At 39.4% G+C, this 24,277-nt stretch overlaps 3 protein-coding genes across 9 annotated transcripts; all 3 read left to right on the forward strand.

Annotated features, from left to right (window-relative positions):
• Nucleotides 1–11: 11 nt before the first annotated feature.
• Nucleotides 12–5,620, forward strand: tbc1d24 (TBC1 domain family, member 24). Its single transcript, XM_077739219.1, has 7 exons — nucleotides 12–100; nucleotides 1,271–2,353; nucleotides 2,756–2,914; nucleotides 2,999–3,062; nucleotides 3,148–3,243; nucleotides 3,979–4,225; nucleotides 4,352–5,620. Exons 2-7 carry the CDS (start codon nucleotides 1,368–1,370, stop codon nucleotides 4,504–4,506), a joined length of 1,707 nt encoding a protein of 568 aa, XP_077595345.1. The 5' UTR covers nucleotides 12–100; nucleotides 1,271–1,367; the 3' UTR covers nucleotides 4,507–5,620.
• A 1,988-nt stretch (nucleotides 5,621–7,608) lies between these two features.
• atp6v0cb (ATPase H+ transporting V0 subunit cb) lies at nucleotides 7,609–11,941 on the forward strand. The gene is made up of 3 exons (XM_077738746.1): nucleotides 7,609–7,987; nucleotides 10,427–10,610; nucleotides 10,769–11,941. Exons 1-3 carry the CDS (start codon nucleotides 7,915–7,917, stop codon nucleotides 10,971–10,973), a joined length of 462 nt encoding a protein of 153 aa, XP_077594872.1. The 5' UTR covers nucleotides 7,609–7,914; the 3' UTR covers nucleotides 10,974–11,941.
• A 146-nt stretch (nucleotides 11,942–12,087) lies between these two features.
• Nucleotides 12,088–23,582, forward strand: LOC144211459 (alpha-1,6-mannosylglycoprotein 6-beta-N-acetylglucosaminyltransferase B-like). 7 transcript variants are annotated; one of them, XR_013329602.1, is made up of 23 exons: nucleotides 12,088–13,379; nucleotides 13,501–13,619; nucleotides 13,684–13,810; nucleotides 13,882–14,021; nucleotides 15,106–15,170; nucleotides 15,290–15,463; nucleotides 15,537–15,704; nucleotides 15,787–15,956; nucleotides 16,038–16,169; nucleotides 16,315–16,448; nucleotides 17,006–17,124; nucleotides 17,209–17,364; nucleotides 17,437–17,583; nucleotides 17,644–17,760; nucleotides 17,962–18,036; nucleotides 18,326–18,486; nucleotides 18,672–18,787; nucleotides 19,534–19,759; nucleotides 20,295–20,463; nucleotides 20,636–20,703; nucleotides 23,045–23,116; nucleotides 23,193–23,338; nucleotides 23,393–23,582. XR_013329602.1 is itself a non-coding variant. In XM_077738744.1 (17 exons), exons 1-17 carry the CDS (start codon nucleotides 13,354–13,356, stop codon nucleotides 18,877–18,879), a joined length of 2,238 nt encoding a protein of 745 aa, XP_077594870.1. In that variant the 5' UTR covers nucleotides 12,088–13,353; the 3' UTR covers nucleotides 18,880–19,286. The 7 variants fall into 7 exon arrangements, 1 of the variants encoding a protein (XP_077594870.1); XR_013329603.1 differs by having other exon boundaries at nucleotides 23,414–23,582; XR_013329604.1 differs by having other exon boundaries at nucleotides 23,510–23,582.
• The last annotated feature ends 695 nt before the right edge of the window (nucleotides 23,583–24,277 follow it).

Raw genomic sequence — 24,277 nt, forward strand, 5'->3', positions numbered from 1 at the left:
AAATTGAGCATGCACAAGAGAGTGAAATGCGCATGCGCGAGGCGACTTCGCATTCAATGCTGCTTGACGTCTCAAGACGATTCGCATCTTCTGCATCCAGGTAGGAGCGACATTATCGTTTTTTTCCAACAAGACAGACACATTGTCGCTCACAGATCTTCATCTTGACACATACGTTGAGATCAGTCCTTTTTTTTATGCCAGATCGCTTGCAAAGGCGACTGTCCATATTGATATGAAAGTAGGTGGCGTTTATCCTTGCAATCGTGGATCGACACGTTTTTCTGAAGTTATTTCAATTTGTTTCTGTCTTTTGACAGTGTGCGTATGTGTTATACGTAGTCTGCCCTTTTGGTAGATTGTATTGGGATTACACAGGCTGCTGCGGTTTAGCTCATGCTAACAATGCTAAATTGGCAAGAATATATGGGAGAGGTTGATGTTGGTTTCCAGGAGATGCGCCTTAAGACTAGATCTTTCCCTAATGTGAAGATCACATTTGTATTTTACAGATGAATAACATTTTTACTCTATGCATTTGCACTGGTGGTGCAACCTTTATTTTTAGTTGTCTCCTGTCAATGATATGATAGTTCTACAAATCTAAATATTTAAGTGATAAATTATTAAACTATGGGATCCATCATCTATTATTTTATCCCTTGTATCAACTGCTAGATTTTTGCATGCAATCAGTCATTTCCCATCATTTAAAATGCACTTTCCTTTTATTCAATTACAATCTGATTTGTTGACCCTCATGACTACATGGTTAGTTCACATTAGCCAAATCTCCTTTATCTAACTTTAGACAATATTTGCCAAGTGAAAAGTCCCTTTTTCTAAGCAAATTCTAGCAATTATAAGTGACTGATTTTTTTTCTTTTTTTGCACTATAAAATTTATGCTGTATCGCAATTGATCTTTGGACGTGTTCTTTATCATTTCACGTGACAGCAATTTAACCTGTGTTGAAGGATCTTCTGCAGTTACACCACTTTATTTCATTCACGCTTGCAAGATGCTTTGCTTTAAAAACAACTTTGTCAATTAAGATATTTTGAGGACCAGAAAATCCCATCAGAACCAACATTCCTATAACGTCACACATTTACTGATCTAGTTTTCAGATGTTTTTGACTCCGAGGAGTTGATGGATTGGATAACGCTGTTAAGACAAATTCCGATCATACTGACTGTAATTATACATTGCTGGCAAAAATACTGCATCTATGCCTAATTTATCTCATTTTATACATTTTCTTTGCAGTGACAGTCATGAGCCGCTCCATGGAATAGATCAGTGATCACCTGTATAGAGGAAAAGCCCGCTTATACCCTTGGAGATCTTTACACACTTTCCCAAAATGGCTGAAGAGGACTACACCACCTTTGTGGACTCCAACCAGATGGGCGATCTGGCGAAAAGCAGCGGGCCCGACACGGTGGATTGCAAAGACCTGAGAGAGTTCAAGCAAATGGCTCGTCAGGGTTACTGGGCAAAGAATCATAAACTTCGGGCTCAGGTATACCAACAGTTGATCAAAAACATCCCCTGTCGCACTGTGACACCAGATGCCGAAGTCTATCGTGACATCATGGGAAGCACGGCCTCTAAGAAACCATCAACCAACATGGCTCTACCCGACTTTGTCGACGGGAACCCCGTGCCTCCCTACTGCTTAAAATCTGATGCAGTCGGCTCCGCCCATCGCATTATCAACTGCTTAGCTGGACAATTTCCCGACATTTCTCATTGCCCATCCCTTCCGGCAGTCACTTCTTTGCTCCTTCACTTTAGCGCCGACGAGGCACAGTGTTTCGAGCACGTAAGTCGTATCCTCGCTTGCAATGAACCAGGAAAACGCCTTATGGACCAAACCTTCCTGGCCTATGAATCAGGCTGCATGACATTCGGGGACTTGGCCATCAAATACTGCGCCCCAGCTCATAAACTGATTGTAGCCACGGCCCAAGATGTACTGGAAGTCTACACAGACTGGCAACGCTGGGTTTTGGGTGACTTACCCTTCAGCCATATGGTCCGTGTCCTAGATGTCTACCTGGTGGAGGGCTACAAGATTCTGTACCGTGTAGCCATAGCGATACTCAAGTTCTACCGTAAGCATAAGGCGGCAGGCGGGGCTGCACAGGCTGTCCAGCAGCAAGATTCCGCCAAAGTCAGGTCAGACATTCAGGATTTCGTCAAAGGAATCGCTTCAGTGGTCACCCCCGATAAGCTTTTGGAGAAGGCCTTCTCCATTCGCTTGTTGAGCCGTAAGGAGATCACCCTCTTGCAGCTCACAAATGAAAGATCCCTGCAACAAAAAGGCATCACTGTCAAGCAGAAGAGGTACATTTAATACAACTTTATTGATTTTGTTCAGGATTTGTTTTTAGTGTGAGCAGTGCATGAGTGTTTGATGATTTTGTTTAGCTTTGTATTTCCTTTGAATTGTTTCACTTAAGACTTTCTCTTGCATTCTATTTACCCTTTTTTTTGTTTTTGCCTCATCTTCACTCCCTTCCACATTTCATCCAGTTTGAGGTGGGTTCTTGCCTTTTCTTGTTTTCCTTTCTCACATATTTTCCTTCATTCTTTGTTATTTTTGAGATTTTTAGTGAAAAGTATAGCCAAGGCTTATTGATTATACATTTGGGAACTTGTGATAGTGTTTAGAAGTCACTTCCGAAATTAGAAGTGGGCGACTAACTTATCCTTTTGGTTTTTTTTTCCATCCTGTGCCATCTCTAGAAGGAACGTGCAGCTGGCTCTCAACCCAGAAACCTTCTCTTCAGAAATTGTCAGTACTAAAGAGATGCGAGACATCTGGTCATGGATCCCTGAGCGCTTTGCCTTGTGCCAACCTCAGCTCCTCTTCACCACCTCCACACATGGCTGCAGCCTAAACAGGTACACCTTACAGTTCTTATTCTTTTTAAAAATGGTAGAGCAATAGGTTCCACTTAGTAAATTAACTAAAAATACTCCATCCAGGTTCTACGAGCATTGTGAAGGCTACGAGCCCACGCTGCTCCTACTCCGAACCACAGATGGAGACGTAAGCAGTTCAAAACAACCATTAAATATGGTTACAAATGGCAACTATGCTCAAATATGCATAATCATGCCAATTTTGTTCTCAGGTATGTGGAGCCTTTCTGTCTACTGACTGGGAAGAACGCAAGAGGGGAGGCAATAAACTGAGCTTCTTTGGCACGGGAGAATGCTTTGTCTTCAGGGTTAGTTCATTTTTATTCTCATAAATACAAAAAAAACAATGCACTTTTTGGATCCACTTTTTTCCTTACTTTGCATTCAAGTATTTCGTCCAAAAAATGGTTATTATACATGCCTTAAAAAGAATTATTTATCGGTTCCGATGCTTGCAAACGGGAGCTGTAATTCTTTGCATCATCTCATTGTATCCAGCAGAGAGTGCTGTCCCATTTTGCTTCCCATGCTCTTGAGGTCCACATCATTTAATATATACTTTTCCTCATGCAAGTCCTGTTTGTGGAACCAATTTAAAACATGTGAAGAGAAAAAATAACAGTCTGCATAGTGCAATGTAGTGCTTTATTATTAGAAATGATATCATTTGCAGACATGCTTTTTGAATTCAAATAATTGACTTGCCACAATATTGTGTTGTGTGAGTTTGCCACAGCACCAAAAACCGACTCACCTTACACACGCAAGTTCAGGCATGGCAGATTTGGAACTGTTGTTAGCCGATCCGGTCATATTTCACCAGGTTGCCACCTAACACCATAGTGGAGTGTTTGTTGTAATGTCGGAAATTGGCAGCCTTGGGGATGACGTGATACCATTTGCAAAGCTTGTCTTTCATTTTTGCTTCTCTCTCTATTAGTTATGTCATTTGAAATGTATAACCCAGAATTATATTTCAATCCAGATTAGCATCTGGCATGATATCCCAAAATATCTGGTAAATCCCAATTGTTTGCTTCCAGCTGAAACCTGAGATGGAACGCTATGAGTGGGTGGTAATCCGTCACCCCGAATTAGCTTCCGCCGTCAAGAGTCAGGGGCACGAGGACAACGAACCCTCCGAGGGCCAAAACTCCGACAGCAATAGTTTGCCACAGCCAGAGAAAGCGGTTGGGGAGCTGTCTCCTTTCCTCTCTACCCGCCACTTTAACCTCAATTCAAGGAACACTTCTATGTTCATGGCTGGGAACTTTGACTCCATTATTGTCGGTGAGTATCCGAAGCACGACGGCTTCAACCCTGCTCTGAGACACATGCATTGGGGGGGGGGGGGGGGGGGGGGGGGGTTGGATTCCTATACTTACAATACTCACAAATCTGTGTTCCCCCAATCAGGTGGTGGTGAAGGCAATGCACTGTACATTGACTCAGAGCTCAACCACGGGCGCACTGGCTGCTGTGCAACATTTGACAACCCGCCACTATGCGCTGAGAGCTTTCAAGTGGCCCTGCTAGAATCCTGGGGCTTTCAGGATGCCATGGCTAAATAACGCCATAAACAACCCACAGGGTGTAGCACTTATTATTCTGAGATATACTTCACAAAATGATTGGGATTTTTGGTTTGTGAGAGAAGTTTTAGGATGGAGCTTAAAGGCACTATATTACCTTGAAAGGTTGACTTAGGTGACTTCATTTAATGAATGCACGTCCAATTGGTGATTTTTGAACAGATTTTGCACATCTTATGGCAAATTCATAACTGGTGCTGATGCAAAACCTTGTTGAATTAAAATTGGTATTTCATTATGGGATGGATTTTAGTGTCATCTGAGGTTTGGAACAAAAGCATGACTGGAAGAGTCACAGAATGGCAAAAATGTTAAGAAAAGTTCAAGTTTTACTTAAGAAAAAAAAAATGTAACTGAAGCCGTCCTTTCATATCATCCATAATTGTAATTATCAACCTATTTTCATCATGTTGAAAAAATATATTTTTCTCTTTTGTGTTGTTTTATAGAAAGTGTGTGCGTGTGTGTGTGTGTGTGTTTAACCATCTTGAAAATATGTACATTTTCGTGTCATTATGGTGGATTGAAATGAACGTTTAATCGATGGAATGAAATAAGTAAATTAATTCAAATGGTAATGTGATTTTGTAGCTGTTTATCCCTAAAATGCCAAATTTACAGAAAAAAAGTGCAGCCCTAAAAAATATCAGCGACCAGATTTGATTGGGATTTTGTTTCTGAAATGTGAGCAGCAAACTAGTGTTTCCATGTTGATTAAGCAAGATTGGTGTTGTATAGCCTCGTAATTTTTGGGTTATGTTTGAGCTCTAACAAAATTAATGTAATTTGTGCTTGAGTCTGTTTATTTTTTCAGTATTGCCCTTTTTGCACTGTTGCTATGCCAAAGCTGCCAAATGACTAATCCCTAAATAAGCCACTTTTTTTCTTTTTCAATGTAAGACAAATATAGGGGAATGAATGAAGTAGTTGTGACTATTTAATGCTTACCATTTGTTTTTTCTGTTCTTTCGCAATAGTAACAAAAGTCCAGAATTGTGTATTGTCTGCGTAATGTTCCTGCTGTATGATTAATTATCTTATAAATTCACAGGTGTAACACAATTCATAATACAGTGTTATAATTTATTTATAACTGTCTTTTGTCTGTCTTTTTTTACCCACACTAGCAAGGCAGAACTCTTTCTGTCATCTGACCTTAAATCTAACCCTCTAATCCCATTTAGTGTTTTTATTCCTCCTTCCACTAACAATTCAACCACTATTAAATGTCCTTTATGTATCACATGTTCTGTATTTAATTGTATTTATTGTAATAGAAGGAAAGAAATTACTCATATATACCCTTTTTGTCTTTTAGGAAGTTTCTGGTGGAACAACATGACTGGAAATATTTACACAGACATCAGAACTATTTGGAATATACAGTTAGTGTCATTTATTTTCCTGCAATGTCCTGCAGTGTCCTGCAATTAGAATTACATTTTGAGCATCTCTGTACATATTGAAAAGTCAGTTTAACGTCAATGTAACCCATATTTCATGAGACAATGTCTCCAATTGTGTGATAGAACATCCTTATTGCAAATCATTATTCAAAAGCCAATTCATTGCATTAGGTGTAATAATGTAATGCATCCCGTGAGATGTAACCCATGTGATGGCAAAGTGGCATTGTAATTCCCTCTTTACGATAAGTGCTGTTGACTCCTGCCTGCCAAAGCTGCACTGTTCATTGAGGATTCTGCTAATCACACGTGCCCGCCTATTTTTAGCCTGCTGCCTTGGGTGTGGGTCTGGTGCATCTCTTGAAAACCATCCTGCCAAGCCCCTGCAATAAGATGCTTATGTCTTAACCCTATAGTACTACAGACAGACTTCTCCACTTCTCCTAAGAAACAGACTACCGTAGGCCATCTTCCTGTCACATGAGCAGAGAGGGAAAAAAATCCCTTGCAGCATTTTGAGTAGCACTGCGACCTCATCATGCCCTTGTGAGAATTTGTCACATTTCCCCTTTACAGTAGTACTAGAAATGTCATCTTATCAGCTCAAAGCTTGCTATTGTGAGCAAAATGTGATTTTGATAGTAGCTGAAGATTCCTCTTTATATAGAAGACCTATTGTGGTGGTGTGTAAATGGCATCACGTGCAAGGGGGCTTTACTCTGACAGCATGGGGTGGGGGTGCTTCTTTCGTGCTGACTGGGCTGCAGAGGAGGAAGGATGGAGGAGGCATATAGGGAATGCACAAGCCGTGTCTGACGCACACATTAGCTCCCCATCCCCACTTTGTGCCTGGAGGAGAGGGGAAATCTCCGCAGCCACCCCCTCTTATTCCCGTCCACTGCTTCAAATTTACAATCCCATACCCAGGTTTGCGTTGTAGCATGTCACAGCTCGCTGCAAAGCACCCGCTGCTGCCCTGTGGAGGCATGGTGCAAAACGCAGGGATGTGTGAACACATGCAAGTAATAGTATAATGCAGTTAGTCTCAACCTGGGCAGAGCTTTCGACAAACTGTTTTTACAATTGTGCCTTGAGATGAGAGAGGCCTTATAAGCACTTGACATTTGCATTCATGTGACAAAAGATGATTTGAGATACAAGTATAGTCACTTAACTAATTATACTTTGTATCACTGTATTTCATAAATTGACATTAGTGAAGCACTGCATTGTTTAGAGAAGACAAGTTCTGTTCCTATTGTGGAGGTGTAAAAGGTTGTCTGTCTTTCTCTATGTTAACCCTGCTCAGAAAGCCAGCATTAGACTAGTTTCTCTACTAGCAAAAACAGTATGTACTGATTGCAAACTGTAAAAACGTTTAGCAAGACTTAGATTATTATTATTATAATTAATAATAATATTATGTCCTTAAAAACACTGCAAAATATAAGGATTTTCATATTTAGTTCATAGGCAAATAAAAGAATCCTGACATTTCCCGAAACGTCAATGCACGTCAAAAGGAAGCCTGCAGCGGACTGTACCAAATCGAACCCTACATAGGGGTGACCTTCAAGAATGAAGTGTCAATACACTTATAGTAAAACTGAGCTTTGATTTAGCTAGATCTTCAAAGTTGTTTAGTTGTTTTAATGGACTGAAATGTTTTGGGTGAAATGTTTCCTAAACGTGAACGTAAAACCGCGACTTGACAGATTCTGGGCTGGTCAGGTGATATTTTCCGCTTCGCCATTTTGTGCCTCTGCGCCGGGTATTTATCACAAGAGTCGTGACTGAGTCGCTTACACTACTGACTGCGAGTTTAGGTAGTCGCAACTTCCCCCTTCGTCATCCGCCTCCTTCAACCCAAGCTTGTAGGCCTTTTTTTCTGGGTTCCCCTTTTTCCAGTCGACGTCTTCGCCTCCTCATTTTGTAGTTGGATTTTTTTTTTTAGATAAATAAATAGAAATCGTGTAGAAAAATGTCATCCGAATCTCCAGAATACTCCCCCTTCTTCGCTGTGATGGGAGCCTCCGCAGCGATGGTCTTTAGCGGTAACTACCATTCTTTTATAATGTTGATTTTTATTATTTTTATATAAACAAAATGGCGACGCGTCTCTGATTTGATGTCATTTACGCTGACAGCCATGATCAAGTACATTTGAAGCCATATCCCAAAGATCATTGCTATTTCCTTACTTATGAAAGCACATCCTTGCTTTCCGCCATGGTCTGATCGCTTCTAATCACATTATTACATGCTGCAACACGACAGGCATACGAGCTAAGAATGCTAAAGCTAACAAGCGACGTCCACCTAAGTTAGTCAACGCTTGCCAGACAGATCGACATTACAGTAATAAAATTAAAAGCTCATTTCAAATGCAGTATATGCTACATTGCATCTCAAGATGATCGCCATACAGGCTGGCCACAATTTCACGTGTTAGATTTTAATGGTCTGGTCAGCAATTGATGACATTTCTATTATAGTAAAACCAATTGCTTGTACCTCATACCAAAGAAAAATGGCGATTTGAGCATCGACTGTACATTGGTTTCAGAATTGCATATTTGCAGCATAGATATAGGTTAAACATGCAGATTTGCAGTGTAGTTGATGACGTGTTCAGTTCAGATAATCGAGTTGATGTTTGTTAGAATTAGTGATTAAATACTGAATTTTTAAATGCAATCTAGCCATAGAGGCTTAGTCTTTCAAGATCTGAATAGAACATAGTCCCTCAACAAATCTGGAAAATAACTACTGTGTATATTATCTTAAGAGCAGACATTTCCTTTACAAACACTTGGGAAGTGAGTTTGAAAGGGTGACTTCCTTATTGCTGAACCAAAGACACTAAGTCACATGACAATCACATGAGTCTTCTGACTAGCACTGACCATCTGACTGGTCTTGTGAAATGTCGACTTAAAGGCATACCTGGGCGCTACATCAGTTAGATTTTTATAAATTGCACTTAACAATGACTAAAATGAACATGTTTGATTAGTAATAGGATTTAATAGACCCTGCTTTGTATGGCTATATATTTGATGTAGCCATTTTAGCCGCTCTATTTTTTCCCATGTATAAATATAGATTTAACACAAGGATTCATTGTGCTTAGGTTTAGGAAAAATGATTAAACCGAGAAGTAACTTCAGCAACGGGGGAGTGACAGCTGGTGAATTAGCCTCCTGGAGTCGTGGTGTGGTGGTTTCAAGCTTCCTTGGAGGAGGAAGTGTGGAGCGTTAATGTCAGCGTGGGTGTTTTTAAGAAGTCAACCTTTCTAGGATGAGGCTATGTTGGCATTAGATCCTGTCACGATTCTTGCACATAGGTTACTGGGTTCCTAGGCATCAATAGTAATGGGTATTTGTATTCTTTCTAGTTGTACATATGACTATTTTCCAAGGATATGTCACAGGATCAATTTCTGGAGCTAGTGTATGGTGTGACTCACAATGTAAATGTGGCACTGTCATCACTATGCTTTCTGGTTATTGTTATATAAAAAAGGCAGAAGACATTTTGTAGTGATCCTCATATTAGATCATCCTCCCCCGGATAGAGAGTAATCTACAACACGCAGGCATTGCTCTAGGTACGTCCGATGCTCTGACAAGACGTCAGAGGAGGTTCCCATTAAGCAACCAAAGAAAAAATATATAAAAACTCTTGAGTCTTAAATCTGTGGGGATTAGGATTAAAATCTACATAGCGCGCCAGATGTAGGACCTGCCACACATGACGTTTCATAGTGGAACCTGCAGTATTCAATTGAGGATTATGCACGTGACATTTAAGCATTACTAATTAATCGATTCCAACCAATTTGTATTATAAGGCTCTAGTGAACAACCGTTAAAAGATATTTAAAATTGACAGGGATATCAACATTGTATTTATCAGGCATTTTTCTTCTACTTGCATTGCTTGTTTTGCTTTTTAAACAAGATTTGACCTTGTATCAACCACATCAGTCATAAAGCCTGCTGCCTGTGGTTGGCCACAGTTTGCACATTTAAGTGATTGGCCCATGTCTACTTCCATTTCCCGGAAAGCCGCATTACGAGGCACAGGACCCACCTCACATAAGCTTTCAACACACTGCCATAAGAAAGTAAAACGTGAGCATCGCAAAGGTGTCTCTTGGGGCCTTTTTAAATGTGGGTAAGAATTCAGAGAAGAATTTGCAGGTTTTCTTATCACAGGCATAGGAAACAACACTTCAGACTCTCTGGTTGGTTATCCTTGCTGTCCTATCAAATTGGTTTCTGTATATAGTTTAGCTGAAAGGATGAGGAATGAAACAATGTGAGGGAAGGAGGCGAAAGTTACAGCATTGTTTGGTTTTGAATGAATGCAGAATTTCCCCTCCAAGTCAGCATTTTTTATGAGGATCCGAAAGTCATTTCCAGTGTGGCATCTGGATTCAGAGTTTTAGCAAAACTAACCAATCTGGTTTTGTGTTCTTTTTTCACCAGCTTTGGGGGCGGCCTACGGCACGGCTAAGAGCGGCACGGGCATCGCCGCCATGTCGGTGATGAGGCCGGAACTCATCATGAAGTCCATCATCCCCGTTGTCATGGCGGGTATCATCGCCATCTATGGCCTTGTTGTAGCAGTGCTGATTGCCAACAACATTAACGAGAAAGTCAGCCTCTACAAGTAAGTTTATACATCCGACACACTCACTTTTAGTAGATGGAGACTAATTGCATGCTCACTATTGTTTAGTATCAATCGTATTTTGAAAACGTAAAGTAGACTTTCGACTCCTGATTTTCACATGTCATGACTTTTTTTTCCCCTTTCCCGTCTTAAAGGAGCTTCCTCCATCTGGGAGCCGGTCTGAGTGTAGGCTTGAGCGGGCTGGCCGCCGGTTTCGCCATCGGCATAGTGGGCGACGCGGGTGTGAGGGGCACGGCCCAGCAGCCGCGGCTTTTCGTGGGCATGATCCTCATCTTGATTTTCGCTGAAGTCTTGGGTCTCTACGGGCTCATCGTGGCCCTCATTCTGTCGACGAAATAAACGGAGAGCCGCAGCACAACGCCACTACAAGATCTGTCCTTCGTGTCGATGCAGAAGGAGTGTAAATTGTGTGATTGTGTGTGTGTGCGTGCGTGCGCCCACCCGTGTGCACTTGGGGGAAGTGGGGGATTTGTAAAATTTCTGAAACACAAAGTGGAAGATATATAAAGAATGAAAATTGCTCCACGATAGGGTCCCGTCTTAAAGTGTGTACAAATCTAATAGTTTACTTGTAAATGCGCAATGTAGTGATTCGTCTGTCTTGTGTGTGTGTGTGGGTGTGCACGTGTGTTTCAAAGAAATGGTATGATAAAGACCCATGATCTTTGAAAAGTTGAGCAAAGGGCAGTGCATCCTTTTTTTTCTGCCTCCTCCTGTGGGAATGTGTTGATCTTGAGGATCTAGTAAAATGGACCTTTTCTTTTCCTCCTCTACAGATTTTATTTATAAGAAAATTTTCCATAACTCTTGATACACTTCAAGACTTTAAACTTCCCCAGATATACAGTATATATTTACACATATACATATCTGTAGATAGGGTTAATTGTGCTAAGTGGTTGGAATTCTAATGGATGTAATTCTTGGCTTCATCTTTTGGGATGCAAGTACATGTGTGTCGCTGTATTCGAATCATGACAGCAAACATTCTCAATGTTTTCCCTGTAGTACTGCTGTTTGCATTAAAGGTGTGTGCGTATGCCCAATATTGGGTCTCCAAAAATACTCCAATCTACTCTTTGTTGCCCCCTCATCTGTGGCCCTGCCTATTTTTTTCCTCACATTCCACCTGTTCAAATCCTGCATGGGTTTTTAAGTGTTGTCAGGTATGAAACTAAAGGGGTCCAAAAGATGTATTCCAACCCATTTTCTGAATCTACTTCCAATACGCACAGGCTTGTATTACCATTGCTATTATCATGTGTCGACGTGAATGTTTCCGCAAGTAAATTAAAGATTCCAACTTAGATTTGAGTGGCTTTCCGACAACTGCAAACACCCAGCCCATATTCTAGTGTCTTAAGTTTTACAAAACAAAATTACAGACAACTTAGTAACCAATACATTTACTTAGTAACCTAGCTTATTGAGATTTATGCTCATCAAATCTTTCCGCTACCCCACATGGCGTGTCATCATTGCATGGGCAGTTTTATGTAGGAATGCAAAAATAAACAAACAGTCGGAAAATACGAAGATTGCTTAACATTTTGTTGATCCTTTTAAGTGATGACAATGCATTATTTTCTTTCCTAACAGTTTTCTTTTCTTCAGTGTTTCCTCTTTTACACAAAGCTTCCCCTCAATTGACTTAGAATTGTTGATTTTAACCAATCAGTGTTTAGTATATCTACTCAATTCCAAGAAGGGAAGGTATGACATAAGGTTAAAAAGTTATCTTCAATTGGTAGTCATGATACACTACTGCAACATTTTCTTTTTGTGGCACTGCTTAACTGGAATGTCTTGTTTGATTTATTTCCTTGTTGGAATGGACTGTAACTTTAATATTATGCTATCTCATACAAAAGAGGACTTATAAAACTGAAACTTTTGTTCCATAGTCACGCTCTAAGAAAAAAAAATCCTATTTATTAGGGTCTTCAAGAGGATTATCAAATATTACTTTTACTGCCTTAATACTGGTCAATATATCTTTTTATTAATACACTGTTTATGAGAGCAGTGAACTAATAGGGCAATTTAAAAAAAGCTCTGTGGGTAACAATTCATAGCCCAGACTGGTAACCCTAATAGAATCGCTGTCGCCCTACAGCGTGGGTTCCATTGTATGTGTGAATGGCCTTAGTGCCACAGTGGGTATTGTTTTCCTCAAAAAGGGGAGTCGGGTTACCCTGGCAACCATGGGATGTCCACCCATGGATCGTGAGACTGAGAAAGGGCGCAGCCAAAGAAGGATGCAAAGAGAGCAGACGTAGACAAAAAGGGAGTTTTTTAGCCTATACTTCATTTCTTCTAAGTACTTTTTTTTCCAAGATTGTTCTGTTTTGCAAACAGACTTGATGGAAGTCTGGCTGTGGGTAAGAAGATCGCAGGAGGTGAGGAGTGTACATGTGCCTTGTCTATTGTGACAAAACTGTTGACATCTATATATTGTGCATCCCACAATGGTGGCACCATAATTGCTTTGGGATTATATTAATTTACTGGAGTTTATGCAAAACCAAAAGAACACTGTTTTGTCCATTCATGCTGTTTTTTTTGCCTTATATGAATATATGATTCAGTTCCAATTTGAGTTGAAAATATTATTTAAAACAAAGTTTGTAATGATTGCCCAGCATTTTTTACTATTGGATTCATTCTCGTTTTTGACAGTGACAGCTGAAAGTTGCAGCAGTTTAAAAATAAAGAAGTCATGCGTGTTGCATTGAGACCTCGCAGGTAAAATCATCAGATGAATTGTCACAGATTTGAAATACGATTTGAAATATGAGTGCTGTACTATCATAACTAGGCCAAAAGATTTTAAATGGTCTATTTCTCTGTCTTTTGCATCCTCTAGTGGATGCCTGGTGGTATGTCTGGGTCTGTCTGCTTGTACACTACTACTGCAAAGTCTTTGGGTGCCATTGGAAATGTCCATGGATGACAATGCTGGGGGATCCCCAGCTGAAGATGCAGGTACAAATGTGGGATGATCACAGTTATGTGAGGCTCTACTGAAGATGTGATATGTAATTTTCAGGTCAGCCAGGTCTGGGCTTTCGTAAGATGACCCTTCGTCTTGAAGCTCTTAGTGCTCAGGTGCAGCAACTGAGCAGAGAGCGTGAAGATAAGATGACCTCAGAGTACCTTAATTCACTTCTCCAGAGGTATGGCACTGATAAATAAAGAGATTATTATTTAATGGATTCATATTAATGTATGTATGTTGCTTTGCCAGCTTTCGACAGGATCAGCAAAACTTGGCCCGTTTGGTGGAGAAGGAGCTGAAAAGAGTTACCCAGAAGCTAGACCAATTTAATCATTATCATTACCTGCCTCATACCCCTTCAACACATGACAATCATGGAAAAATAACAGGTATTGGATAAAAAGATTGTCCATATGATAACTCATAAAAGAACTTTGGTAGGCTTCCAGATACCAATACAGTTAGACAATTCTATTTAAATGCAAGACAATAACTTAAAATATTCAAACTATTTGTTTTAAAGGGCATATATGGCAGGTTGCTGACATAAAGGTCATGTTTAATTAAGCTATTTACCACCATTTGACCTCCTACATGCAAATCCAGCTAAAACCAGAGGTTCTGGTTTGTAGTTATAATTGACTAATTGGAAAACTACAAGCACCTCTGTGGTTGCCCTGCACTATGTCACTTTTAGCCAAAAGCACAGTTCAAAGCGAATGAGGTTAACCGCAGGGACAAATTAACAAGCTGTGATAATGGATGTGAATGGAAGTGGATTCTGGTTGAAGGGTAAATGGGTGTAGGTGCTTATGGGGAATGGCGTCCTTTGAATAGACCTTTAACAAGATCCACGACCCACCGGAGAGGTGTCAGGTTAGAATTAGGTTAGGCACGCTAGAGCTGGCATGCTTTATGTATATGTTGGCTAAAGGGGGTATTTGGGGGCACTCTGAATCTGTTATTTGAACAATTCAGGGAAGCAGGGCCACACACACACTTGACATGTCTGCCACCCCTACAAAAATACACATTTCCTCTGCCCCACTAAGTCTGACTTAGAAGCCTTTTCATAAAACTTGTCTACTCATACTTTTGGATTTTGAGAACGTTGTTCAACTTGACTTCAAACCCCTTGCTGTTTTTTGAGTATGCTACCCCTGTTGTTATTCTTATTCCCCTTTTTCGTTTTATAGAGGTGTTTTGCAGAGTATAGGTGCGCTTATTTTGGCATTGTAAAAATAGACTGGTTGGACACAAGTGGGTCAAGTATGTATGTGGGTGGGATGGACATAGGGGGATTTATTATGTATGTATAAGTTTGCACAGTGCCTCTGGTGCAACGTTTTTATGTTGCATTTTACATGCCATGTCCAGAAATTAAGTCGAATCAATCACTAAATCAAATACTCTGCCTTTTGGCCTTTGAAATACTAATGAATTATTATTTTTCTTCTTCTGATATGTAATCAGGGCCAAAGGAAAGCTGTACAGTGCCTGTGGATGTTGCATATCCAGTGTGTGCAGAAAAAGTAGAGGTTAGGCACCTCATACAATACATATTATGTTTAGCTAGTGATCGTAAAACTGCTTTATTAACAATTGAATCATTTATAGATGTATGGTCACATGTATTTAATACTCATTTATTTTAAAGTTCCTGCAGGCGAAATGGAAGTCTGACCCCTGCTATGCCTTTTATGGTGTGGATGGTACAGTTTGTTCCATTCTGACTTACCTCAGCCAAATAGAAAACTTCTGCCCGCCTCAACCTGGCCAGAATGACTCTACTCCTCCTTGGCATCAGAGAGATCAGCCCTACATGAAGAAGGTACCTGTCAAAACCCCAAATAAGAGATTTCTGTCACTTGTATACTTTCACCAATTTGTTACATTTCCCATAGGCGGAGATACGTACCACCATGAGTTCACTTTATGAAGTCATTAACAACAGCAGTGGACCGGCAGTCAAATTTATGCACTCCAGAGTTCAAATGATGTCCGAGTGCTGGAGAAAAGCTGCTCTCATAATGAGGCAGCAAAAAAACAAAACACATTCATCAATAATAAAGGTTACAAATTGCTTCTTGTTACTTTATTTCAATTTTATTTTGTGGTTTTCGATGCATTTGACACTTTATATCTTCTGAACAGGTTTTACTTTATCCCGGTGCTTTTGCCGGGGATGCAGGCCAACATTTTGAAGCTACAGTGGAAAAAGGGGGTCCTCTTGGAGAACTGGTTCAGTGGACAGACCTTAGTGCCTGTTTGACCATACTCGGTCACAATGTGATCCTTACTACCTCACAGCATCAACTCCACAGGTGGGAAAACACACATTTTAGTGTAGATACCCCAATGTGAAATGTGCAAATAATTCTAAATAGTTGATATGAATGGTCCAGACTGATCAGTGCTGCTCCGGGACAAGGAAGCTGTCCGATTAAGGCACCATTGACCTTTGACCTCATCTATACTGACTATCATGGGCTTGCTCATCTACAAGGGGCCATGGGACTTGCTTTCCATCATTACAAGTGAGACTAATTAGATGTTCATGATCATGTTCAAATGAATGTTATCCACATTTAAAAAAAGTTTAAATTGCATCTATTTTATTGTATTTGAATCTATCATTATTTATTTTTTTATTTTGACGTAAATGTCTAATATTTTCAACAGATGTCGCTTCCGAATCCTGGACTCTTTTGGCACCGAACCAGCCTTTAATTTGGCTAGTTATGCACAAACTCATGGTTTTAAAACACTATGGGGCAGCTGGGGACTCCAACCTCTGCAGTACATGACCATGTTCCGTAAGTATGTTTTGTTTGATAAGTACTTTTCAGTCATTTCCATCCAAAGACTTTGGAATAACAGAGGCCTAGAAAAATAAATACCCCATACCATTCCATTTAGAAACATGACTTGTATAATGATTCCTCCCATACTCTGAAGTATTCTCATGGTGAAGATTAATAGTCAAGGTTAAACTAACTTGCAGTCTAGACAGACTTTTCATCCCAACACCTCTTCTTGTCACCTTTCCCATCCTGCTGAAGGATGGAGAAGAGCTGGATACGTCAAGATGAGAAACGCTGGTCATCCCTCAGCTTGGAACATGTTTATTTGTCCTGTTGGGGGGAAGGAAATAGTGAGAAGTAGCTTGATGGGGAAGGGAGAATTTTTAAACTACAATGTCACCTAGGCTTATGCTGACAAATTCCTGCATTTGTTAGGTAAACAATCATCTCTCACACTTTTGGAGGGTGACAGGCGATAGTTCTCAATTGTTCTGCTGTTTTTGGAGATTTTATTGTTATTTTAAGTGTAATGAATGAAAAAAAACAGTACTGTGTGTTATTGTATGTAGCGCATACACCTGATAACTCCTTCCTGGGGTTTGTAAGTGAGGATGCAGTAAGGCCAAAAGATATCATTGCAAAGGAGAATATTGCTGTCATCTATGGGAAGCAGGAGTACATGTGGAAGGTAATATACTTCATTCTTATAAACTGTGTTTTAATTCGACTTTTGTACTCAAGGAAATGACTTTTACCCTGATCATTATTTAAGGGACTTTTAAAGTATATAAAGGTGATCAGTGAAGAGATGGAGATCCATGCCACAGTCTACCAGCCCCCGGGACACGCCTCGACCTTACCCAACTTTGTAAGAAACCACGGCCTGCTCTCTCAGCCGCAGTTTCTGAGACTTCTACGTAAAGCCAAGGTCAGACACTTGCCCATCACATCCTCCATCCATAAATCTTAATGTAAAATATGTAAATTGACTCACATACAGATTTTCGTCGGTCTTGGTTTCCCCTACGAGGGTCCTGCCCCTATGGAGGCCGTGGCACTGGGCTGTGTCTTTCTCCAACCACGGTTCAACCCGCCTCACTCCTCAGAAAAGAATGATTTCTACAAAGGAAAACCTACAACGAGAAAGGTACACACAGGAGTAAAAAGTGTTTTTGGTTTCATAATAAAGACTTCTATTGCATCCCAGATTTCCTCTCAGCACCCGTACGCGGAGAATTTCATTGGCAGACCTTATGTTTGGACTGTGGATGCCACCAATGAGACAGAAGTTCGGCAAGCAGTCCGAGAGATTCTTCGTAGCCAGGTTATGTTGAATGCAATGACGTACACTTACTTCAGTGGGATCATATGAAATATGAGATAGTATGCATCAATAGTAATCAGGGGAAACAATATATTGAAATTCATCCAAAAGATGCAGCACAGTGCAAGATAAGTAGAATTTCGTGGCCAAAAAAAGTACTGGAATATTAAAACTGAAATATTATTGTTGTTTTTTTTGAAGGTGAAGCCTTTAACTCCTCAAGAGTTCTCTTGTGAAGGAATGCTGCAAAGGGTCCATCATTATATCACACATCAGGTAAATACTACTGCTATTTCTACTTAGGGGAGTGAAAAGCAGTACTTTTGCACAATTATTATTCTTTTACAAACACATTTCTGCTCTTCAACTTACCTTAAGTAGGCCATGTGAAAACCTAAGTCATTTCAATCAAAACACACTGGTAAGGCTTGACTCAGTCAACAAACCAGTCCAATTCACCTCAATTAACCGATTTCCTGTATTCACACAAAAAAACAAAATTTCATCTGAATGTTTACATACCATTAATAACCCAATGTGATCTTTGCAAACCTGCTCCCTCCAGAGTTTCTGCACTCCGTCAATCACCACGTGGTTGCCAGAAAGTGCGCTCAGGGTACACTTGGGTCCTCTCGGTCAGTCGTGCATAAGTGTGTGTGCACGAGCTTCATTGGTGTGCGAACCCTCGCAGTTTCAAGGCCTCAATGACCCCGACGCGTTCGCTAGGTGAGATGTAAACATGTACCGTTGTTAAATCAATTTCCCTAGATGGAAAAGGGTAAAAAAAAAGAGGGTGGAAAAGGGAAAATATCATTTGTCTTAATGTATTTCAATGCACATTCATTTTTAATGCATACAATCATAGAAACTGCTTATCCTCCAATCAGTTCTATTTCTTTTCAATGTTGCAGGTTTGGAATAGGCTGCTCTAACGTGGCCCAGGGAGTCAACCACATCTTTCCCGCTTATACTCCGTGGGGTCGACACTGTCGCCTGCAGGAGGAACCGTTACTCTTCAGTTGTGCCGGTTCGGACCCTTCTTATCGTCGTCTTTGTCCGTGTAGAACTTATCAACCTGGAGAGCTGGTGCTCATTCCTGATTACATTTCAGACTTGTAGACCAGTCTTTGGCTCAAATTTTTGGGCTTTGAGAACTTGTATGAGAAGGAATCGATCATAGAGGCCATATTTTTACAGTTCCCCGATTCCTGGTGGGCTGCAAATGATGGGATGGCTAGGCCTCTCAGGAGATAGCGTGACAGCATAAGTGATGAGGCTCATTATCGCAGTGAATCACGAATAACCTCTGGGTGCCTTTGGGTGGTCACTGCCATATGAGTGTGATTATTTTGTCATATAAAGTGCCACTTCCTGACTGTCTCATCTTTGTTTAAGCTGAGCCACAGTGTATTTGCAATATCCATCTTTATTATAGGTTTCTACATTTGATTTTCCGGCCAAAATGGGTTGAATAAAAGGTATTGATATTTTATTAATTGGGTGAGAAATTAGTATTAAAAGAAAATTCAACTAAGATTTAATTTAAGATTGAGTTTTTTCTTTGGAGATAAACTATTTCTTCAATAAATAGTATAAAATAAACTTATTTCTTTATGAAATAGTTTGATGGAATGTAAAATATAATGGTTTTTCACTCAAACATTTACCTCAAACAATGTTCTCCTTTTGCTTGAATGGAGGGCACTCATAGCCATGCTTGTATTCCAAGTACTTTCTTGAATACCACTTCTTCTGTGTTAAAATAACCATTAGACGCTGTGAAAACAAGAGATGATTGATGGAGCGACCCGAAAAGGAAACACCAACTGGGGTCACAAGCTGACGCCGCGGAATGTTCACGTTCCGCTGGTGGTTGAAGAATACAGATTTTACATAAGAGAGAGGAAATCTTGAAGTGTTGCCATTACCTCCAACAATTTGAATGTGGTGGCAAAGTCACCACACGGCCAAGAAAAATGAAGAATCTGCAATTAGAACGGTAACATCATTTTTATTCAGCTGACCGACAAGTACATTATTACATCACTAAAATAATAAAATATAAAGCCACAATGGACTCTCATCTACACATAAGATCACAACACTGTTTCACTAAGCATTAACACAGATAAAACAGAAATGATAGGCTCCAAAATGCATAGAAAAAAACTAACTAAAAGGTCTTAATATCATTTAAATGTCTAGAAGTAAAAAACAAACACCAAAGTGCATGTCATCACAATGTGCAATACTACTGTATTTTAAAGGATTAAAGCCCAACCAAAAAGTATTTACAGCTTCCCCCACAGACGTTATGATGCATACAATGTATTTTTTTAATTTTACACGTATTTACAGCCCCGCCCTCGCCCACTCATTGACTAATGCATGTTATTATGAAAACAATGTGTTCTTCTTTTAAGTATTAAAGTCCAACCAAAACGCATTCACAGCCCCTCCACACAAACATATACTGACTAATGCACGTTATTATGAAAAGAAAAATATATTTTTTATCTGTCCTTTTTTAATAGGCGTGTCCGAAGCCAGAGTTCAAATAGCCGACGTCAGACGCCAAACGGGCTTGATGCGCCAGGAGGCAGGATGGCGGTGCGTGCGTGCGTGCACTGCAGAGCAGCTCAAAAGTGACGATTTGCCGACGAAATCCTGCCAAACTTCTCGCTGAACGACGCTGCACATTTGGTACCTTGTCATTTGGGGTTTTCGAACCCCCAGTTCTCGTCTTTAGAGTGATTTTTGACGCGATGTAGCCCCACGTGTATGCAGACAGCAAAATGTTTGCAAACAAATTGGCTGCATTGCGTTAAATGATCGCTCCTTGTTTAAAAAGAAATCATTTTATTGTGTGTTTCAGTCACTCAACGAGCACAGACTGCTGGGAAACATCCAGAAAGGAGCAGCTTGTCGACGCCATAACAGCGAGTCATTCTTAAATAGTTCTGATTTTCTCCATCCGTGTAATATTTAAACGCCAGCGTTCGTTCAGTGTTCAGGGCTTTGCGCAATTGGCTCGATTTTCATCATGATACATTCAAATATTTTTTTAAATAACAAAAAACTGAGGATTAGTCACCCACACGTCATTAGTGGATGTGTAAGGAATAAACAGTAATCCCTCGATTATCGCGGTTGATGTAGACCAGACATGGCTGTGATAAATGATAAACTGTAAAGTAGGCTCATCCCTATTGAAGTAAATTAAAAAAAAAAAAAACTTTAAGTGAAGGAGTAGCTTCCATGTGGCTTTTCACATCTTTCTGAACTTACAAAAAAAAAATCTGCCATGTAGTGGAACTGAACATAAATAAATTATAAACTTTCACCCCCTTAACTTTTTTAAAGACTTCGACCTTTTTCATATTAGTTTTAAATGTGGTTTTGACAAAACAAATTTAACAGTAGTGCAGCTGTCATTTTTGACTCATTTAAACATAAGAAAAACAGAAGCTCTTAGTGTATTTAAATTTTTAAAGAATGATTGGATTTGACTGAAAACTTGAGGCAGAAGTAGGCTTTATTTTAACCTTGTAGGCCCCTGTCCAGTGTTGTTAAATTTCCCTGATATATTTTCGTGGAGGAAAACAGACGATCGTTTTTTAGTCTCTACAGCAGACTGTCTAATATTGCCTTTTGATGTAGGAGGTAGTTTTGTCAAATTTTGACGTTTGGCGCTAGTCTGTACTTTAATCTATTGTGCCTTCACTCTTTTTTTGGTTTCCTGCCTATGTACAGACAGGCACGGGGCAGAACCAATTTGAGTTTTTTTTTCATTTAACTTTGTGTATTGACCCCCCTTTTTTTGTTTTCCAGATTCCACCTGAGGGGGACCAGGTTTCCTGCCATGGTAGAGGCTCAGGCACCCCAATCTGAGTTTATTTCCCCTCCAGAATCCACCCAAGGGGAACCAGGTTTCCTGCCTATGTCGAGATTGGTTCTGCCTGAGCCTATCTCGACATGGGCAGGAAACCTGCTCCCCTTGGCTGGAATTCTGAAAAACCAAAAAATTGGGTCAATACATAGTTAAATTAAAAAAAAAAAAAAAATTTGAAGGTCTTACCTTTTTATTTTGAAAAAACTCATAGATTTGTTCTGCCTGAGCATATCGATGAGTTTTTTCCAAAATAAAAGGTAAGACCTTGTGAATGTTTTTATTTTATTTTTCAGAATTCCCCCCAAGGGGACCAGGTTTCCTGCCTATGTTGAGATTGGTTCTGCCTGAGCCTATCTTGACATGGGCAGGAAACCTGGTCCCCTTGGGGGGAATTCTGAAAAATAAAATAAAAACATTTCCAAGGTCTTACCTTTTTATTTTGAAAAAAACTCAGATTTGTTCTGCCTGAGCATATTGATGAGTTTTTTCCAAAATAAAAGATAAGATCTTGTGAATGTTTTTTTTTTATTTTTCAAAATTCCACCCAAAGGGGGGGACCAGGTTTCCTGCCTATGTTGAGATTGGTTCTGCCTGAGCCTATCTTGACATGGGCAGGAATTCTGAAAAACCAAAAAACATTTCCAAGGTCATACCTTTTTATTTTGAAAAAACTCATAGATTTGTTTTTTCCAAAATAAAAGGTAAGACCTTGTGAATGTTTTTTTTATTTTTCAAAATTCCACCCAAAGGGGACCAGGTTTCCTGCCTGAGCCTATCTTGACATGGGCAGTAATTCTGAAAAACCAAAAAAAAAAACATTTCCAAGGTCTTACCTTTTTATTTTGAAAAAAACTCATAGATTTGTTCTGCCTGAGCATATTGATGAGTTTTTTCCAAAATAAAAGGTAAGACCTTGTGAATGTTATTTTTATTTTTCAAAATTCCACCCAAAGGGGACCAGGTTTCCTGCCTGAGCCTATCTTGACATGGGCAGTAATTCTGAAAAACCAAAAAAAAAACATTTCCAAGGTCTTACCTTTTTATTTTGAAAAAAACTCAGAGATTTGTTCTGCCTGAGCATATTGATGAGTTTTTTCCAAAATAAAAGGTAAGACCTTGTGAATGTTTTTTTTTTATTTTTCAAAATTCCACCCAAAGGGGACCAGGTTTCATGCCCTCCCCATTTTTCAAAATAAAAGGTAAGACCTTGTGAATGTTTTTTTTTTATTTAACTCTGTGTACTGACTTTTTTTGCTTTTCAGAATCCACCAGAGGGACCTGGTTTCTGCTTATGAACAGAGGCTCAGGAGCCCCCAATCTATGAAGTTTTTCAAAATAAAAGGTGAGTCCTTCTCAATGGTTTTTTATTCAACCCTTTTTCTTGTTTTTCAGAATCCACCAGATGGACCTGGTTTCTGCATATGAACAGATAGCCTCAGACACCTTAATTTTTCAAAATAAAAGGTAAGCCCTTCCCATTGTTTTTTCAACTAACTTTGTGTACTAACCCCTTTTTTTGTTTTCGAATCTTCTCCACCAGGGGGTGGAGAAGATTCGATTTTTTACGATGCTGGACCAACAACGGGAACCAATCTACAAACTTTTTCAAAATAAAAGCTGGAGCTTTTATTTTCCAGATTTCCTGCTGGTGACAAGGGGAACTACTTCAGTTTTTCAAAATAAAAGGTGAGCCCTACTCATTATTTTTTCAACTAACTTTACTAACCACCCCTTTTTCAGTTTTCGAATCTTCTCCACCAGGGGGTGGAGAAGATTCGATTTTTTACGATGCTGGACCATCGACGGGAACCAATCTACAAACTTTTTCAAAATAAAAGCTGACATCCTGTTTTCCAGATTTCCACCTGGTGACAAGAGGAATTACTTCATCTTATTCAAGTTTTTCAAAATAAAAGCTTTGAAATGTAAACATGTGTTGGTCTTTATCTAACAAAAAATGCAAGTCACAATTAAAATTAAAAAACTTTATTTACAAGTAAACATTTGTAGATAAAAAACAGCAAAACACTTAGAAAAAAAATGGGGGGATAAACACTTAGAGAAAAAAATGATGAAAAAAAGGGGGGGATAAACACTTAGAAAAAAAATGATGGAAAAAAAGGGGGGATGAACACTTAGAAAAAAAATGACGAAAAAAAGGGGGGATAAACACTTAGAAAAAAAATGACGAAAAAAGGGGGGATAAACACTTAGAAAAAAATGATGAAAAAAAGGGGGGATAAACACTTAGAAAAAAAATGATGAAAAAAAGGGGGGATAAACACTTAGAAAAAAAATGATGAAAAAAGGGGGGATAAGCACTTAGAAAAAGAAATGATGAAAAAAAGGGGGGATAAACACTTAGAAAAAAAAATGATGAAAAAAAGGGGGGATAAACACTTAGAAAAAAAAATTGACAAAAAAAAGGGGGGATAAACACTTAGAAAAAAAAATTGACAAAAATGGGATAAACATTTAGAAAATTAATCAGGGCAGATTAACATTTGGAAAATAAAATTTGAAAAAAGCAGGGGGGATATATAATTAGAAAATTAAATGGGGATAAACATTTAGAAGATAAATCTTTAACAATTGGGGAGGATAAACACTTGGAAAATAAAATTT

The sequence above is a fragment of the Stigmatopora nigra genome, chromosome 18 (genome assembly GCF_051989575.1).
Source record: "Stigmatopora nigra isolate UIUO_SnigA chromosome 18, RoL_Snig_1.1, whole genome shotgun sequence".
NCBI classification, from domain to species: domain Eukaryota; kingdom Metazoa; phylum Chordata; class Actinopteri; order Syngnathiformes; family Syngnathidae; genus Stigmatopora; species Stigmatopora nigra.